This window comes from Camelina sativa, chromosome 8 (genome assembly GCF_030686135.1).
Source record: "Camelina sativa cultivar CO46 ecotype springtype chromosome 8, ASM3068613v1".
Taxonomy (NCBI): Eukaryota; Viridiplantae; Streptophyta; class Magnoliopsida; order Brassicales; family Brassicaceae; genus Camelina; species Camelina sativa.
In genome coordinates this window covers 11,304,082-11,322,456 of record NC_141887.1, presented here as the reverse complement: position 1 = coordinate 11,322,456, position 18,375 = coordinate 11,304,082, and the positions used below count along the sequence as shown (strand labels likewise).

The 18,375-nt window shown below is 36.8% G+C and overlaps 3 protein-coding genes and 2 pseudogenes across 6 annotated transcripts; 2 read left to right on the top strand and 3 right to left on the bottom strand.

The window, feature by feature from the left end:
• The first annotated feature begins 5,449 nt into the window (after window positions 1-5,449).
• Window positions 5,450-10,363, top strand: LOC104707046 (mitochondrial Rho GTPase 1). 2 transcript variants are annotated; one of them, XM_087461611.1, is made up of 15 exons: window positions 5,494-5,897; window positions 6,240-6,372; window positions 6,514-6,663; window positions 6,848-6,889; window positions 6,985-7,161; window positions 7,309-7,563; window positions 7,786-7,854; window positions 7,931-7,986; window positions 8,081-8,162; window positions 8,469-8,680; window positions 8,810-8,879; window positions 9,255-9,367; window positions 9,460-9,610; window positions 9,706-9,892; window positions 10,025-10,363. In XM_087461611.1, exons 1-15 carry the CDS (start codon window positions 5,677-5,679, stop codon window positions 10,096-10,098), a joined length of 1,992 nt encoding a protein of 663 aa, XP_087317737.1. In that variant the 5' UTR covers window positions 5,494-5,676; the 3' UTR covers window positions 10,099-10,363. The 2 variants fall into 2 exon arrangements, with proteins under 2 accessions (XP_087317738.1, XP_087317737.1); XM_087461612.1 differs by lacking the exon at window positions 6,848-6,889 and having other exon boundaries at window positions 5,450-5,897.
• Window positions 10,364-11,131: 768 nt separating this feature from the next.
• LOC147939939 (U6 spliceosomal RNA) lies at window positions 11,132-11,221 on the bottom strand (annotated as a pseudogene).
• Window positions 11,222-11,408: 187 nt separating this feature from the next.
• Window positions 11,409-12,005, bottom strand: LOC104709462 (LOB domain-containing protein 22 pseudogene; annotated as a pseudogene).
• An 11-nt stretch (window positions 12,006-12,016) lies between these two features.
• LOC104707045 (kinesin-like protein KIN-14S) lies at window positions 12,017-16,132 on the bottom strand. 2 transcript variants are annotated; one of them, XM_010423296.3, is made up of 12 exons: window positions 15,778-16,132; window positions 15,569-15,673; window positions 15,210-15,301; window positions 14,956-15,055; window positions 14,607-14,870; window positions 14,229-14,508; window positions 13,963-14,124; window positions 13,660-13,875; window positions 13,525-13,562; window positions 13,252-13,415; window positions 13,040-13,156; window positions 12,017-12,957 (listed from the first exon to the last, which is right to left on the bottom strand). In XM_010423296.3, the coding sequence occupies exons 1-12, from the start codon at window positions 15,785-15,787 to the stop codon at window positions 12,190-12,192; spliced, it is 2,316 nt and encodes a 771-aa protein (XP_010421598.2). In that variant the 5' UTR covers window positions 15,788-16,132; the 3' UTR covers window positions 12,017-12,189. The 2 variants fall into 2 exon arrangements, with proteins under 2 accessions (XP_010421598.2, XP_010421599.2); XM_010423297.3 differs by having other exon boundaries at window positions 15,569-15,664; window positions 15,778-15,899.
• A 3-nt stretch (window positions 16,133-16,135) lies between these two features.
• LOC104707044 (DUF1995 domain protein, putative (DUF1995)) lies at window positions 16,136-18,345 on the top strand. Of its 2 annotated transcripts, none has more exons than XM_010423295.3 (9): window positions 16,136-16,586; window positions 16,762-16,849; window positions 16,943-17,056; window positions 17,152-17,234; window positions 17,329-17,443; window positions 17,524-17,615; window positions 17,701-17,766; window positions 17,873-17,966; window positions 18,108-18,345. In XM_010423295.3, the coding sequence occupies exons 1-9, from the start codon at window positions 16,321-16,323 to the stop codon at window positions 18,213-18,215; spliced, it is 1,026 nt and encodes a 341-aa protein (XP_010421597.2). In that variant the 5' UTR covers window positions 16,136-16,320; the 3' UTR covers window positions 18,216-18,345. The 2 variants fall into 2 exon arrangements, 1 of the variants encoding a protein (XP_010421597.2); XR_015563702.1 differs by having other exon boundaries at window positions 16,272-16,586; window positions 17,508-17,615.
• The last annotated feature ends 30 nt before the right edge of the window (window positions 18,346-18,375 follow it).

Sequence of the window (18,375 nt, the reverse complement as noted above, 5' to 3'; positions counted from 1 at the left end):
ATTTCAAGCTTCTACTATCCCTTTACCTCGATCTCCATTTCTTTTTTCCCCTTTTTTTAGCTCTGTTTTAATCGTTACAAACCCTCACCGAAGAACCCAAGCGGCGAATAAGGCTTGTTCATCTCTGAAGCTAGGCGGAGGTGGAGAACAACAATCTCTACCCTCTGTGACTATATCAGCCAGTCCGCCGGGAGTTTCAGAGTTCCCCTGTTCCTCATTGCCTAGATCCGGAGTTCGACTCGCCTCTGTTGAACCTCCTCCTCCCTCATCACCCGAGTCTTACGCGATAGAGACGACGGCGGTGGCTTGTGATGAGTGTTACAGCGTTGTGTTTTTCCTCCGAGAGTGGTCCTCCGACTCTTCTCCCTGTTACCGCCTAACAAATGGTGATCTAGACTATCATTCTCTAAAGTACAGGTCTGCTCTTAACCACCCTTTGTCTACCCTTAGCCAACTTAGGTGGTGTTCCCTGGAAGCTTTTAACATACCTTGGCTGCTCTGGTTATACAAAATTTTGTTGAGAACCCTGCTATTAGTTTCACCTAGCTTTATGGAATATGAGTTTATAAGCTTCACATTGAAAGGTTTTTTGTGCCCAACTATTATGTCTATGAGAAACTTGCCTAGTAAAACATCTAGGATTCTTACTCATGTTGTGAAAGGCTTGAAGAAGTTCGGCATTATGATCATGTCGCTTAAGAGCGGTGATTACCGAAGCTTCTTCAGCCCTTGTTTCACATACCTGATTCCTGATCCCACCTATATGCATTTTAACCTCGTATGAGATATGTTTTTTACCCTCAAGAGTTTGGAACCTAAGCTTCACCCACCCTCTTTCAACCAAACCATGCCCGTGTTGTCCAAAACTAAATCGACCAAGCCTACTCTGCTTTTTCTTTGGTCTTACTGGCTACATGCTTTGTGTGGATTTCTTAATCTCCTTGGACAAGGGCCCCAAGTCAGAGAGAACCCACCTGTATTGTTACAGTTTGACCTTTATCATTGGCTTATGGTTTTAGTTTTCCTTGGAAGATCTGTTTGTATTGGCTTAAAGTCTTATGGTCTATCGCCCTGCTCCCCAAGTGTCTCACTCGACGACTTCAAGCTTCTCTACTTCAGTGCCTCCTCCAGCTCTCGGACCCTATGGTTTGAAGACTACCCTTGGTCCAATGGAAGATACCTTCTGACCAGCGCTCTACATCATCCTACCTTGGACCCAATAACCATGGTCCTCAGAATCCCTACCATCGTACTTCTAGTGTACCTCGTCTTGGCGAGCGTTTTGGCTTTGGATCTTCCTACAACGTATACGTGTCTTTTGACCTTGACAATTCTGTCATCCATCGGTTCATTCGATGATGATCTTTCGAGTATCCATGATCTCTCATGTTTCTATCTGCTTCATCGCATTTGCTCCATAGCTCTCATGGTGTTCACCTCGAAATCTTTTATTTTCTTGCTTATGGTATTGGGGAATACCTACTCTTGTAACTCTTTAAACTTTGGGATCTTTGAGTCTCCACTTTGTACCTTGATTTGATTTGAATGAATGAAATCATGTGTTTGTCCAAAAAAAAAAAACTATATAAATCAATACATTGTCGTTTATCTTTTTTCATAAAAAATCAATCAATACAAACAAAATTATGTTGTGTTTTAGGATAGATCTTGGTTTATGTTGCTTTTAATTATCGTTGATTTAGTTATGTATAATCTTATTAGGATTTCTAAAAATAGAAGAAAGTAATTTTTTTTTATTGTTATAATAAGAAAATTCTAACACGAATTAGTTATAGAATTTTCCCATAATATATTTTGTTACAAACAAATATTTACCTGAAAGTTTCATAAGAAATAAAAAAGAGTTTACTATTTACAATTTTTTCCCTTGTATACACAATAAATTAAAATAAGTGACACATGTTTTATATAGTTACTTTTGAATTTGTTAATACATATCCTTTATATATCATCATGCTCATTATTATTTTGATTTATCCACTAAAATTGTATATATTTAACTTTTATATGTTACTAGATAAGGGCCCGCACGATGTGCAGTTATAATTGTTGAAGAAAATAAATCTTAAACCCTAAAATTTTTTTTTTAAATATTAAAAAAAAATATTTCTTGAAGTAAATATATTAATAATTTTAGTTAAAGAAAAAAATCATATTTGTATTTACCTTCATACACTTATTTATATTTTTATATTTTAAATATATTATAACAATTATTACGATAATCTAAAGCTAAATTATACTCCACCAAAACTTTTACCAAATACTCATGAGTACAAATATTATTATTGTACATTTTCAAGAACATTTCACAACTTATTACAAAATATTTTATATGCAAAGAATTCATCAAAACAACATATAATTAATAACCACGTATAATTTTATTGTACGTTTTACCATTAAAAATATGCTCTTACACCCAAAATTATTTTATTGTTAAAGTATGCTATTTATCACCACCTTAAATGTCTTTTAAACAAATTAAACAAATTTTATGTTACTTTACTTTCATTTTGGCATAATTATAGTTCTTATAATTACTAAAATTGTTTTGTGTCATAAATTTTTTAACCATGAATTTTTTTACTTCAAATATATTTTGGATGAAGAATTGGTGAAAATTATTAACTCGAGTACAACGATTTTATGACCAACCCAATAAAAGTTTTTTATTGAGAAATTGAAAGAAATGTAATATAACATAATAAAAATAAAAATTTGAAAATTATAATCATGATGGTATATATAAGTTTTAGATAATTGAGACATACAAAATAAAAACTTCATAAACAATCCAAAACATGACATATGTTAGATCAGATTGGTGTTGTGGAGTTGGCGAAGATCAGATTTTTATTGTTGGGTGCTAGATGTCTTCGTCGAAGCCCTTCCCTGCTTCACGCAGAATTGGAGGCTCTACTTTGGGCAATAGAGTGTCTACTCGCTAATGGAGTTGTTTGTCAGCGCTTTGAGACGGACAGCGCCGAATTAGTTACGATGATTCAATCTCCTGAAGATTGACTGGCTTTCTCAAATATCTTTGACGATTTTCACCTGCTTCGGGCCACCTTTCCTCTCTTCTCCCTGTCCAAGATTCCTCGTTCATCGAATTTGAGAGCGGATTGTCTTGCTCGGTCGTCTAGATCTTTAAGGTCATCTATTTCGTTTGTAAACTCTTTCCCTCCAAGTTGGGTCACTAATTCTGGAGTACTTTTCTAATTAATATTTGGTTGACAAAAAAAAACATGACATATGTCATAATCACGTTAAAGATCGATGACCTGTTTACTCTTCAGAAATATCGCATTGTACAAAAATTACTTAGAACTATGACCTCGTCTCAAATATTCTCGAATCGTAAGTTCTCAACTTATTTTTACCCGAATCAAAAGTTCTCATATATTTCTCTATATACCTGAGTTTAAATGGTTTACGAACCAAACCCGATAAAAAACCACATAAATCCGATTTGAAACCAATTTGAAAACGATTTACCGTTCTAACTTCCCAAATTTCAAAATTGCTTTACTCTATCAAGTAGCTTTTGTTTCAATACCAGAATCATTGACGTTATCCAGAAGAGAAAACTCTAGATTTTGACCAGAAACATCAATCATCAACTAATCTTCGAAACTTATAACACTACTAACCGTAGAATCACTTTTGGAACATTCATCAGTGTCCTATCTTCGATTAATTTAGCAGGCTTTATATAGTTTGATTCCATTTCATTGCATATGATAGCTTCCATTGAAGAACCTGCATGAATTAAAGACCGCAATAGATAAGCAAAATTATATCATAAAAAAAAAAAATCAAAGATCAAATCTTTCGATATAAACATGTAAATTTATGTAGATATAATGTTATTTTCTTAATTAGCTGTCTTATTACGTTTCAAAAATAATAATTCTTTTGACATAACTTATGTTATTCTTTTTAGATTTGTTATTCCCTATTTATTGATTAATAATAATATACATGTTTAGTGATTTTTTTTGTTTCTACATGTCAAAATCTAATTAAGAAAACACGTATAATATAATTAGCGTAAAATGAAAAATAGATTAGTTCATTAAGTTTTCTTTTTGATTTAGGAATTTTTTTAGATATAATAAACATGTAAATTTTATGTAGATTTAATCTTATTATCTTAATTAGCTGTTTTGAAAACTGATAATTTTTGACACATGTCAATATCTTATCAGTATACTTAACACGTGTCATGATCCTGTTAATAACTAACTTTGAAAACCCAACTTTATATAATAAGAGACGAATATCCAAACCATAATATCATTTTGAGTCAGAGAAATATATGAATCCTTTTATAGCACATGTTAAAAGAAGATTATGATGAATTAAATAGAAACCAATTGATATCAAAGAATTTGTTGTCATGAAGATTAAAACTAAATAAAAAAACACATGAGAGTAAGTATGTCGAAGATGATATAATAAAGATTTGTAAAACCGATCGGTTATTTTGTGTCATCTTAATAATCAATATTCTAATTATAAATATATTTTTTTTTTTTGAAAAAAAATCTAATTATAAATATTTCAACCAGTTTATAGTAGAGAATCGAATTGATACTAAAAACCGAAAGTCTCGATTTGGTTGAATTCAATTCTCGATTGTTTAAAAACAGATCAAACAATCTAAATTTTGATCAACACAACCTTTTAATATTACAATGAAAATTTCAGTCAATTGACATTGACCTATAAAAAGAACTGAAGCATGATATATAAATATCAAATTCAGTAACACTATTTTATGCATGATGAAATCAGTGATTAAATAATAATAAATTATATTTAGATTTGGATTCTATAAAAATCCGTAATCAAATTTTAGTTTTTTCTTTTAAACCCTTTTTATTAATTCTCATGTCCAAACCGATTTTTTGTTTCTCCAATTTGATTTTCTCTTTCTCATCCTTTGAAAAATTTAGAATAATTACTTTATATATATATATATATATATATATATATATATTTCTTTGTTTGTATATTCTGTAATAAGATGTGACTCTAAATGTGAGCCAATGAATATTTCAAAATTTAGAAAGTCAAAAAATTTCATCATGTTTACACACTCCATAAAATCTTTTGATACATTGTACATATAAACTTTTCATAGGAATTAATTCTAACTTGGTAGTTAATAGTTATAAAATTCATATATATATATATACAGAGCCGACGCTGAACTTTCTAGGACTACAAGCCAAAAAAAACAAAACACACTAGATGCAGCTTCTAGGGTTTGAACCTAGAGTAGTGGTGCCAATGACATGACAACTAAACCATTGGCCTAAGGAAAACATTCATAGAAAATGGCCGAAATTTTCATTTTATTACGCACGGCCGCAAGCCATTGCTTGGCTTGCTTGGCCTCTTGGCCGGCTCCTCAACTCTCAGAATCAAACCATCTCCATATACCGGTAGCCAGAAGGATAGGATGAAAAGAATTTTTTTTTTAACGTCTATCTGAAAGACCACGGGCGGGCTCAGTATATATATGAGCAAAGTTATCAAAAATTATATATATATATTTAAAATGAAAATTCCTTTTAAATAAAACTCGTCAATCTTTGTACTTGATTCCTGATTTGGAGCCTCTCTAATTGTTGCAGTTTTTTTGAGATGGCGAGGTACTCAGCTGGTACGGTTGATTGTCCTGGTTCACCCAAGTCTGTGAGAATCGTTGTGGTTGGTGATAAGGGCACTGGGAAATCAAGCTTGATTGTGGCTGCAGCTACTGATGTTTTCTCTCCCAATGTCCCTCCTGTTTTGCCTGATACCAAGTTACCTGCTGAATTCTTCCCTGACAATATACCCGTCACCATTGTCGACACTTCCTCCAAGTATGTATATATAATAATCTCACTGCATTGTTTCTCTTTTGGATTAAGGTTACTTTGAAGGAAAACGATCGATGCTATTGCTAGTTTTTTAGATAAATAATGTGGCTTTTGGTGACTGCTGAGGAATTTAACCTTGTGTTTAGGCTTTTTACACTATGAATGAACCGGGAAGGATACTATTAGCTCAAAATTCTTTATTTTTCTATTGGGATAGAGCACTGTGCAAACTGTTTAGCTACTGTTTGCAGTGTTCCGAAAGAAGGGTGTAGGATATTCTTGCGTTGACAGCTTTGTTTAGGTTCTTGAAGTATCTTTTGATGTTTTTGTTCGTTATGTGTTCAGGCCAGAAGATAGGGACATGGTTGCTGAGGAGTTGAAGCGCGCTGATGCAGTTGTTTTGACATATGCCTGTGATCGACCTGAGACTCTCGACCGGTTAAGTGAATACTGGCTTCCAGAGCTTCGGCGATTAGAGGTTTGATTCTCCTCTCTCTATCTTCTGTTTGGTCATGTCAATCTTGCTGTGGTTAGAAGGTGCACAGTATCTTATCTATTGATCATATCATTGTCCTCGTGCTAGAAAGTATAAAGATTTTCTTGTGATCTTTTTGAACAGGTAAAAATTCCTATTATAGTAGCAGGGTGTAAGCTTGACTTCAGAGACGACAATAACCAGGTCAGCCTCGAACAAGTGATGTCACCTATAATGCAGCAGTTTCGGGAGATAGAGACATGTATCGAGTGTTCTGCCCTGAAGCAACTCCAGGTTTCATGGCTTCTCTATTCCTCTTGAGATGTAATATATTCTTAGTTAAAACATGGCATAAATATTAGTCTGAGGTAGTTTAGGCATGCGATTCTCTTACTAAGAAATTTTAAGGACACTAGATGTCCTAATTTTTTAACCTGAAACTGAAATGTTGTTGTGATTGGTTTGGACTTCTATCAAGCATGAATTGGAAATGCCTAGTCAGAAAACAAAAGTCCTTCAGGTCTGAACTGGAAATGCCTTCAAGCATGAATTGGAAATGCCATATCATTGTTCTCTTATATTTCAGGTCTGAACTATCATTGTGCTTTTCTGTAGGCACAAGAAGTTTTCTATTATGCACAAAAAACTGTCCTTCACCCAACAGGACCTCTATTTGATCAAGATTCCCAGGCACTGAAGCCCCGGTGTGTAAGGGCATTGAAACGTATCTTTATACTCTGTGACCATGATAGAGATGGTGCTCTTAGCGAGGCTGAATTAAATGACTTTCAGGTTCTTATGTTTCCCCTTCTTGTGTTCATGAGCTTTTGCTATTTCGTCTTGAAATTGACTTCGGTCTGTCCTTCAGATTTTTGAAAGAAGCTTAAAGAGTGTAATGTTGTTATCCCCATGACGCACCTAATAGTTTTTTTACAATAGGTCAAGTGCTTCCATGCACCATTGCAGCCTTCTGAAATTGAAGGTGTTAAGAGGGTTGTGCAAGAAAAGTTGCCAGAAGGTGTGAATGAAAGAGGACTGACAGTGACTGGCTTCCTGTTTTTACATGCACTTTTTATTGAGAAAGGGAGGCTCGAGACGACGTGGACTGTACTCAGGAAGTTTGGATATAATAATGATATAAGACTTGCTGAAGAATTGCTTCCGTCTTCATTATTCAAGCGAGCGCCCGATCAGGTAGATTTGTAGAAATAATATTTATTGCTGCTTCATTATTTATTTGTTAGTGTTTCAATAATCTGTTACTGGATGCGCTGTATATCAAATATTAAATTTGGAGCCTTATCAGTAATAAGAATTTTGGATGCCTACATTATTGCACACGGTTATCTTACAGCTCACTTCAACTTGCCTTCCTTGATATTGTGCAGCTAATGGTTGTGTTCATTGTTTTTGCAGAGTTTTGAGCTGACAAATGTAGCAATCGAATTCCTGAAGGAAATGTATGCCTTGTTTGATGACGACAAGGTAAGTCTCTTTTGTTTATTATGTCTTAGTGTTGAGTTGACAAATATAGTTTTCAGACTGAATTTGTACGTTGCAGGATAATAATCTGAGACCTCAAGAGATCGAGGACCTTTTTTCAACTGCACCTGAAAGGTACTTCTTCCACCTCCAGAAGGCAAAGAACATGTAATTTTAATTATGGTAGTCTCCATTATATTGACGTGCTATACTCAATTGTGAATGGCAGTCCTTGGAAGGAATCACCTTATGAGGATGCTGCGGAGAAAACGGCCCTCGGAGGTCTATCCTTTGACTCTTTCCTGTCAATGGTAATCAATTCTCCTCTTGTACATCCTTAATACATAAGGAAGCTTTTCTCGTGGATGCATTATACATATACTCAGCCTTTTTTTGTTTCATTTCTTTGATTTTGTTGATTGACAGACTAACATGTCACTCAATTCTCTCTCTTAGACGTAATCGTTTACGTGTCTTTATTTTTTATAACATACACAATTATCATTGGGTTATATGTGGTTTTGTGATTGTGAGTGGATTTCTTATCTAGGCCAAGTTTTGTCCATTGCACTAATTCAAATTTTATTTGTGCTAATCTTTCAATTTTATCCTTGCAGTGGTCACTGATGACACTATTAGAACCGGCTCAGAGTGTGGAAAATTTGATTTACATTGGTTTTCCGGGTGATCCATCGACTGCTATTCGTGTTACTAGGAGAAGACGTTTAGATCGCAAAAAGCAGCAATGTGAAAGAAAAGTTTTCCAGTGCTTTGTTTTTGGACCTAATAACGCTGGAAAATCTGCCTTACTAAATTGCTTTCTTGGAAGGTTTGTCATGTTAACTCGTACCACAACCTGTTGCATTTTCAAAATACACACAGAAGAGAGTACAATTCTATGTTTATAAGCATGGGGACTTCTCCATCTGATTTACAGTTATGTTTCTCTATGATCTAGGTCATATGCTGATAACCAGGGATCAACAACTGATGAGCGTTATGCAGTAAATATGGTCGATGAATCTGGGGTAAGTCAGTATATGTATGCAATTTGAATCATTACATCTGTGCGCGCATAAAATATATATGTATCGTAGTTTTGATATATTTTGTCCTTGCAAAGAAATCTTCAATGAACAAAGTACTGAACAAAAATGACAAAGTTGAGTATTATTTTGGGGACTGAGGACGGGAACTAGCTAGGTATCTATGATGCGTTTTTTTTTCTATGGGATACATGCTTTTTTTTAACTAGGGAGTTCCATACAAAACTTTACTGATGTGCTACTTCTCAAGAGATTAGAGATGTTATTTGGTTGTATATTTTTTGGCATGCTTCAAGGCTGCTTTCTTTTGAGTTTCTGTATGTACTTAACCTGATGATTGCAAATCTATGAGTGTAGGGTTCAAAGAAAACTCTTATCATGAGGGAAATTCCAGAAGATGGAGTTCAAGGGCTATTTGCATCCAAGGAATCCTTGGCTGCATGTGACATAGCTGTCTTCGTGTATGACAGGTAAATCATTTGTCGAAATATGCTTCAGTAAATGCCTTTTCATTCTCTATCTGTAGTTTGTGCTTAACAACTGAGTTCATTGTTATCTCCAGCTCGGATGAGTCGTCATGGAAAAGAGCGACGGAGTTGCTTGTTAAAGTTGCAACTTACGGTGAGGCCACTGGATATGAGGTCCCTTGCCTCATGGTTTCAGCAAAAGACGATCTTGATTCATTTCCTATTTCCATACAAGAATCCACCAGGGTAGGGTTCTTATTGATCTTCGAGTCTATGAACTGAGAATAACTTGAATACTTGCTTGCATACATACATATTTATGCACACGGATCTTCTTGCAGATGACACAAGATATGGGAATAGAGCCTCCAGTATCCATCAGCTCCAAATTGGGGGATTTCAACAACTTATTCCGCAAAATCATAACTGCGGCACAACATCCTCATTTGAGTATTCCAGAGACTGAAGCAGGAAAAAGCCGCAAACACTACAACAGGCTAATCAACCGTTCTCTTATGGCCGTCTCAAGTATGTTTTCTTTTCCCAGAGTCCTAAATCTTGACATGAATTTTCTCACAAACAAACAAAACCGTAACAAAAAAAGCTTCAGACGCATGTTTGGGTGAAGTCTAATTTCAGTCTCATGATTTGTGTAAACAGTTGGAGCTGCTGCTGTGGTCGTTGGGCTGGCTGCTTACCGTGTGTATGCCACAAGAAAGAGCGCTTCTGCGTAAGAAAGATATAGAATGAAAATTCTAATCTATTAAGGTGCAAAGACGAGAAGAAGATATTATCAAATCTCTTGTTCTGAGTTTGTTTATCATTAACTTGATCCAGAGTACTGTTTTTAGAAGTTTAATGGAAATGGGCTTTGTTTGAAGTAATTGTGGAAGAAGATCTGTAGCAACACAAATATTTAGGGACTACCCAAAAAAAAAGAGAGAACATTGCCAATAGACACATTGTGTTGATTTCTTCAATACAATAGAACTTTGTCTTGTTGTTGTGTTTAATCTTGTTCATGTTTAACCTGTTCTCCGAATTAACCCAGCAACACTTTTTAACTCTTGAAAAAACAAAACAAGAGGAAAAGAAATCGACACCCAGATGGATGTGTCCTCTTCTTCTTTCATGAGTTTAAAGGATGATCTTGGATCCAAGATTCTTCTTTCATGAGTTTAAAGGATGATCTTGGATCCAAGATTGTAGTTACATTTGCAACCAAATTTTAAAGGACCCTAGTGCTCAATATTTCCCGTTGAGAAATATTCTGTTACCAAACTTGTCACAGTTCTTGTTCGTTTTTTTCTCATTTTAGCAATCCTTCTTATACTCTTCTGTCCTACAATGGTGAGACTAGCCTTGGCCCCAATCTTGATGGTGAAAACTGAAAAGGTGGTATCCTTGCTTTAGGCAGAGAAATCAAAACGTTAGTTCCACTTCTTTTTGGTGGAGAAATCGAAGCCAATTTAGGTGGGCTCTTGATCTTGGAAGCTGGTGAAGTCGAAGACTTATATCAAAATCTTCTTGGCTGCTTATGACCGGAGACCCTGTCATTTTGAACTTGGCTGTTGCGTTGAAGAAGCCGGAATAAACAGAACAATAAAGGAGGTTTTGTGCAAACCCGAATAGCCAATACCAAACGCTATTACTATCGTTTCCCGTTTTCCTAACCTTTTCCCTGCTATTTTCTGTCAAGAGACCACCACGAACTCTTTGCAGTAGTGATGGCAAACGAACATGTATACACAGTATGGTCTGCTTGGAAAGAACAAGGGAAGAAGAAATCGATCTGAGAAGGGGCCATGCTAATCTTCTCTGTATCGTTCCAATTTTATCGGATGTCCACAAAGGGACAATCACGTACTCGACTCTAACGCTTTATAAACAAAGCTTTGTCTCTTCAGCTAAACGATGTGGGAGAAAAGTGCTGTTGTCTTTAGTTAAATGGGCCTCTTTTCTCTTCAATATTTTATGGGCCTTTTCTTATTTCGCACTCGTTCGAACTTCGAGCTATTTTCATATATTCAAGATTTTTACTCAATCAGATTCCACTTTGCTTGAACTCGTGTCTTCCGCTAGAAAACCTCTTCCACGGGTTTTTAATGTCCTCAATTTCATCGATGAAACCTGCCTTCATATTCACTTTCGTTGATGAATCTTGAAGTTTAAGACACCTGTAACCCATTGAAGTTATTACCGGAAGAGCAATATTGTTGTTGTTGATTTGGTTCTTGTAAGAAATCGAACTGTTGTTGTTTGCTTAGATCACAAAAACTTTAAAAACTCGAGAGATCCTCTGTCTCTTTCCATCTTGGATTTTGCGGTTCTTGATGATGATGATGATGATGATGATGATGATGAGCACGGTCACGGAACATATCCAGTAGCTGAAGAACAACTTCCAATTCGTTCTGGTATTAAAGCTTTCTTATGATGCCAATAGCATCCATCAACAGGATCATTGGCACGACAACCATACTGAAACATGACTGTATGCATAGCTGCGTTTTTCTCAGGAGGGGATTTGATGATCTTGGTGATGTAGCTGACTCCAAATAGCTTATGCGCGTTGAGGAAATTGGCGGTGACGGTCGTGAGGGAAATAAGGAGTACTAAAACTCAGAAGAATAAGAACACAAACAGACACAATCGTATGAATTTGAGCTTGAGAGATTAAAAACCATTGCACAAGATCTCTGTAGAGTTAACAATTTGACGATAAAAAGAAACGAAACCCTATTTTAAAGTTTTATAGACGACGACCTGAATGTTTAAAAACCAAACACTTTCACAAAGACAGTGAATAAAAAAAATCCAGAGACCTATTGTTCCCTCCGAAGCATGTCAGAGGCGGATGAAGAAGAACAAGAAGAAGGTCGTATCGCTACGAGGGATGGTCTTCTATTCTTGAACTTAAGAGGACTCCACACCACCGCCTTCTTCTGCAATGCAATTACCGTAGGATGGCTCGGCTTCCACGAGCTGCCTCCTCCTCCTCCTCCTCCTCCAAGAGGGCTCTTCATGAATCTGCTGTTTTTCATTGCATTCGGAGTCACCAGATTGTGGTCTGGAGAGAAGAGCTTAGAGTATCTCGCCTTTCTCGGGTCACCACCTCTGAATGAAAGAGGAGGGCGTGATGGTGTTGTCATTGATGACGATGATGGTTCTGGTCTAACCGTTGCAATTGAGACTCTTCTTGTAGGCAGGACGGTTTTATTGCCTGATCCAATGGCTGATGGAGGAGCGGGTCTGAATGCGATGGAGCTTCTTCTTGATTTCACTAGAGTACTCACGTCCATCAGTGATGATCTTCTGAGGCTGTTATTATTCTTATTCTCCTTGAACGTTGTATCCGAGAATCTCTTAGAAGGACCCTGAGATGGTTGTTGGGGCATGAAGTTTGTGATTCTTCTGAGTGGCATTCGCATTTTTGTAGGAGCCAAAGGCGGTTTTTTCTCTGTGATTGTGGGTAGTGTCTCTCTCATATGTTTAGATGTTGTTGATGATGATGATGCAGTTGCTAGAGCTCGTGTCTCCTGCTTGATTCTGGTCTTTCTTTCTTCTGCTAGTTGCAATTCCAAATCTCGAACCTATAACATGATTTAGTTTTTAACCGTTAGTTAGAAGAAGAAAGCACAGAACATATTGAATCCACTATTTAACGCGCACTACCTTATCTTGAAGAACTCTGCATATTTTTTCTCTAGCAGTGAGGTGTAGCTTTAGTTCCTGCACGCTGTCCTGCAGTTTCTTTGTTTCTTTGTTTTCCTCCTGTTTCAGCTTCTCGGCCTGTTTATTATTGTTATAAAGGAGACACCAAAAAGAAAAATCAGCCTAAGATATGTTAAAGCTTAAATGAACTGAAGTTGGAGAAATCACGTTACCATTTGTTTTAACTTGAGTAGTTCAGACACATCTGCCTGTTTCCGGGCAGGTCCACTTTCAATTCCCCGGACTCTACTTGCAAAGTTTAAGGAGCAAAGTGTCTCTCCTTGATCCGCAGAACTTGGGCTAATCTGGACAAACATTAATGTCTTGCAATCTCCACCTGTATAAGTCACAATGAAATAGACACACCATCCAGATGAAAAACAAGATGTCGTATGAATCATGTGCCCCAGAAAAAGGGAAAAAAAAGAGGAAAATTGGTATTTTACCCAAAGAGTTTTGCAGCATATGGGTGAGCTTTGAGTTTCTGGAGTTGCAAAAAAGGAGGGAAAAAAATGTCATGAACAATAACCAGGATATCTCATATGCAAATGCCTTGAAGAAGGGGAAGAAATGGGAAATACCTGTAAGGAATGTGGCTTGTTTTGGATGCAAGGGCAGAGATAACATCACCGAGTGCTGAAAGCGACTTATTGATAAATTGAGATTCTTTCAGCCTTTCTCCTTCAACTTCTACCTTTCCTACTCGCTCACTGCCAGCCAAGTCCACTAACCAAAGATGACTTCTGGTTCTCTGACCATTTATCAAATTCTCTCCCTTCACTGTCACTCGCAGCAAGCTGAACAAAAAGAAATCTCCTGTTGGTATAAGTATGTAACAGGTTTCGTTTCAAATGATTTTAGATTCTAAACTCTATTTTGCTTACCAATGAGATCGGCTGCTTTGCTCATTTGCAGCTGTTGAACCCACAGATCTTACACAATAACCTTTCTTGAGCAGATCCCACACTCCATCTGTATTGTAAACTTGAGCTTCGACTAATCCTGGGACTTCTTGTGTCCCTTCTGCTGATTGCTTAACCTCCAACCTTTATCCACACAACACATACCGTTATTTTTGTTTTTCTTAACAAGAAAGATAAATTGTAAGGCGGTCTATTCTACTACCAAACAAACATAATGGAAGACCTACTTTTTAGGGGGCTGGTTTGAGTTATCTACTAAGAGGTCCCTTATCTTCTCATTATAAACCTCCAACATGCTAACCGATAGCTCAAACTTCATGAGATGACTTCTGCTTTCTGAACAGCGGAATAGCTCTTCTAAGGTTCTATAGTTCACTCCTCTATTATCTGGTGTTCCCTCCATGGTAAATGTCTTGCCAGTGCCAGTTTGGCCATAGGCAAATATGCAGACATTATATCCATCCAGCACAGAAGTAACTATAGGTTTTGTCTGTGCAAAAACAGTCTCTGCAAATGAAGGTACAGTCAGATTAGATCGTTAGGTGTAGTGTACGAAGATCATAGGTTTAGACAAATAAAGTTGCAAAGGTAGTGTCTCAATTTACCTTGGCCATCTTCAGGCTTAAAGACATGGTCAAACTTAAAATGCTTCTTGGAGGAATCAGATGAAAGTATCTGGAGCTCGTTTTCCTGTGATGGATCAAACTCAGCTACAGAAGCACAGCCATTTACTGTTTCAGCTTGGTTTAGAGGTCTGCATCTACAAAAGACCCTGATATTTCCCTTGAGTTGGATCACTTCATTGTATAACCGTTTCCTCTCTGATGACTCTTTCAAGTACTGTTCTTCCAGAGTTCCAAGCTTAGTAGCTGCCATTAAAACAGGTTAACGAATATCAGGTTACAACCAAAGCAAACAAGTTTTGCTAATATTAAGACAAAGAAAGGTACTGACTCAAAAGCTGGAGAGCCTTGGAAATTTCAGGTTGTACAAAGGAACAATTCTTGATCTCTTTCATCTGGTTCGATACCAAAGCATGTTCATCCTTCAAGACCTAAGACATGATAATAAAAAAAAAGGTGAACATAAAACACTAGCAGAAGCAAAGTCATATTTCATCTTGAAACAACCTCAGGTTACTATTGCAAATTCACAAGGAACTGTCGTAATAGTGTTAATTCAAGAAGAGGAGAAAGAAAGTAGAGTACCTTAATTTTGTCACTGAAGTCGATCATCTTCTGCAAAATTGGAAGCGTTGGTCCATTGGCAGGAGAAACTACTGCATTCTCACTTTCTTCCACTGTTTCATCCAAATCAGTAATTTCAAATATCAAATCAGAGTCAACGACGCAAGTGAATCTACAAATACATACTATATAGTCTACCAAACAAAGTTTCCAGAAGATTCACGGGATATGTTAGCGACCCCCAAAAACCTAATTCTGATAATTGAAGGAGAGAGCCGATCTAATTCACAATTTCGCAATCGCAACAAAACTAAGTTCTCTACTGAAAATCACAATTCACGACGAGAAACCCCAAAGAACAAAAAAAATCAAACCCTTACCAGAATCGGAATTTTGATTGTTAACAGAAGACTCCTTCGATTCACATGACAAATCACCATCGTTGCTAATTTCTTGATGTTGATCTGGAATAAACCCTAGATGATCTGCGAAAACCATCAAAGAAAACGAATCAAACAAAAACCACAGATCAATTTATGAATCTGTAAGCATAAATCACAATTACGACTACAGAAACAGAACATAATACCTCCTTCCATGGCGGATCTGCGCTAAAGAACCCAAAGAACGAGAGAACCCTAAATTCTGAATCAAAGAGAGAGCGAGAGATAGAGAGAGAGAGAGAGAACAAGAGAATGCGAGAGAGAGAGAGAGAGAGAGATTGTGAAAGAATTAGAGAGAGAAGGAGAGTGTTGTAGGTAAAATTGGGGAGAATTTGAATTTAGATGAATAAGAGCCGTTGGATCTAAAGAAGCTTTGTAACGTCTATAATCATATTACCCAAAGAGGAGCGTGAGAGAGAACATGGATTCGGATTCAAATCCGGTTTCGGGTTACTGAAACGGATCCTAACCTTTTCTGTTAAGTTTTCAAACCTCTGGTTCAGCTTGGAGCGTTTCGGCGAAGAAAAGGATAAAAGATTTTATAAATTAAGAAACAGTCCCTAAACTTTTGGTTTCTTTATTAAAAACCCCTGAATTTGATAATTAAACATAGACAACCCTCTGTTCCAACTGTTTGAACAAATCTATTTCAATCTCATAGTATATTCGACATCAGGCTCGTTTCTGCCATGGCTTGTTCTTCAGTACCACCAAATTGTTTCCATGGCTATCTTCTCCGTAGTTGTTCGTTCTCCACCACCCAATTCCTCTCGCCTTCTCTCTCTAGCGGCTTCTCTGCTTCTCCCACTTCGAGGCTAAGAACATGTGTCAAATTCGAGAAGTTTCAGGGTGAGTCTCCTCTTGAACAAACCACGTCAGCTTCTACTTCCTCTGTTTCAAAGGAACTACCTTTAGAAGAACCTCAAGACCAACCAGAAGAAGAAGACGACGATGAGTTCAGTAATTTCGTTTTCTTTATTCGATTACACTTGATGTTCTGTGAATTGGGTTTTTCTTATCATTGTGAAGGAAGAACCACTGGCTTTGATTCAAAGTTGATCACTTTCGTCAGTTTCTGTAACAGTTTTGTGGAACATAAGGCTAAAAATGATGTCTTTTTTTTGTTTCAGCTGTTTGCCTAATGATTTGGAAGGAGCTGTTAGGCAATCAGGTGAAGCAGGTGCCGCGTTTGTGAACTCTGGAGGAACAAGAGCTATCGTAAGGACTAGTGATTAAATCTGTACTCTTTGTTGGAATTTAGAAAAGAGATTTGGTATCAGCTCTCAGATTATGACTCATCAAATCTTGCAGGTTGAGCTCTTAATTCCTCAGCTGCAGTTTTTGGATGATGAAGGTGCACAAGCTGAACTTTGGGACCTTTCGCGTGTTTTCTTGGAGACTCTCATTAAAGAAACAGGTTGTGAGGTGAGCTAACTGTTTGTGAATCCTCTTTACATGAAAACATTTGTTCGAGTCAGTCAGTAACAATAACTCCTAGTGCTTGGGATTGGTTTTGCTAGAGAGTTAAAGCCGTATTTCCAGATGCTGGAGCTGCTGCATTGCTCAAATATCGGTGGAAGGATGCAACTTTTGGATTTGCTAGGTAAGTCTGCTTCATCCTGAGAGCTTGATAGTTTTAGCTCAACACAGTCTGGGAAATGAAATAATATGCAGTCATGGTTCTTGTTGTGATGCAGCTTAAGTGACCGGAAACCAGTGGAGAAAGAAGATGAGATCATTGTCATGGTTGTTCCTGATTACCAAATGCTGGAATATGTTGAGAAAATTGCAAAAGGGCTTGCTGATGACCCGGTAACTAAATCTGTCATTCGTAATTTTGACTTTGCCAAGAACCTTTTCTTCTAACATCAAGAAGACATTTCTTTTTCAAGCCAAGGCCTCTCATTATGTGGAACCCTCGTCTTATAAGCGAGGAAGTCGGAGTTGGGTTTAACGTGAGAAAACTAAGACGCTACTTCCTAAGGTACAAGGAAAAATTCTTAATGAGACTTGACAAGGTTTTTTGACTTGAACATCATTAACTGTTCATTTCATTTTGGCGCTTGTAGTTCTTTTACTACGGTTTACTCTATGAGACCTCTGGCTGCTGGTGCTGTTTTCAGATGTTATCCTGGGTAAGACTCAGACTTGGTTTTTTCTTATCTGATTAAGTCCATGTAGATATGGTTTATCGATTACAAGCTGATCGTTTTTTTTTTTTGAATCCTTACTATTTTCTAGAAAATGGAAAGTCTTCTATGATAATAAAGACAGACCAGGCCGGTATCTACTCGCTAAAGAACTCATAGGTCGACCTGATGCCGAGGATCTTGAGGTTAATTGACTACTAGATTTGATTCCTATGATTTTATTGAGTTGACAAATTCTTACATCATGAAAAGAATTTGTTGCATATCCTAGTTACATAGCTTGTGTTACTGCCATTTCCATTGATGAAATGTTTTCTTTTTTGCAGATAATATATGGGGGCGTAGAAGAGAAATCAGATGAAGAAGGGCCATCTCTATTGAGCCAAGCCGCTGGAATTTTTTCATCCATTAACAGGTTTATGAAATCAATGTAGAGATGATAATCCTCTCCGAAGTGTTAAAACTGTTTGGAACTAGAAATGTAACAAAAGGGTATACTGTATATCTTTGTATGCTAATACATCACAATGAATATAATTCGTACTCAGCAAAGAGTTTTATGCAGAGCCTCTGTGTGTGTTTCATTAAATCTCT

Bases quoted from the DNA above. Each gene is read 5' to 3' on its own strand.
- LOC104707046 (XM_087461611.1), top strand. From the start codon at position 5,677: ATGGCGAGGTACTCAGCTGGTACGGTTGATTGTCCTGGTTCACCCAAG. The intron at 7,855-7,930 runs GTAAGTCTCTTT...TGTACGTTGCAG, and splicing joins CCTTGTTTGATGACGACAAG to GATAATAATCTGAGACCTCA. The intron at 8,163-8,468 runs GTAATCAATTCT...TTATCCTTGCAG, and splicing joins TTGACTCTTTCCTGTCAATG to TGGTCACTGATGACACTATT.
- LOC104707045 (XM_010423296.3), bottom strand. The intron at 14,509-14,606 runs GTAAATTGAGAC...CTTCATTTGCAG, and splicing joins TAAGCCTGAAGATGGCCAAG to AGACTGTTTTTGCACAGACA. The intron at 13,876-13,962 runs GTAAGCAAAATA...CTTTTTGTTCAG, and splicing joins CAAAGCAGCCGATCTCATTG to CTTGCTGCGAGTGACAGTGA.
- LOC104707044 (XM_010423295.3), top strand. From the start codon at position 16,321: ATGGCTTGTTCTTCAGTACCACCAAATTGTTTCCATGGCTATCTTCTC. The intron at 16,587-16,761 runs GTTCAGTAATTT...TTTTTGTTTCAG, and splicing joins GAAGAAGAAGACGACGATGA to CTGTTTGCCTAATGATTTGG. The intron at 17,057-17,151 runs GTGAGCTAACTG...TGGTTTTGCTAG, and splicing joins TTAAAGAAACAGGTTGTGAG to AGAGTTAAAGCCGTATTTCC.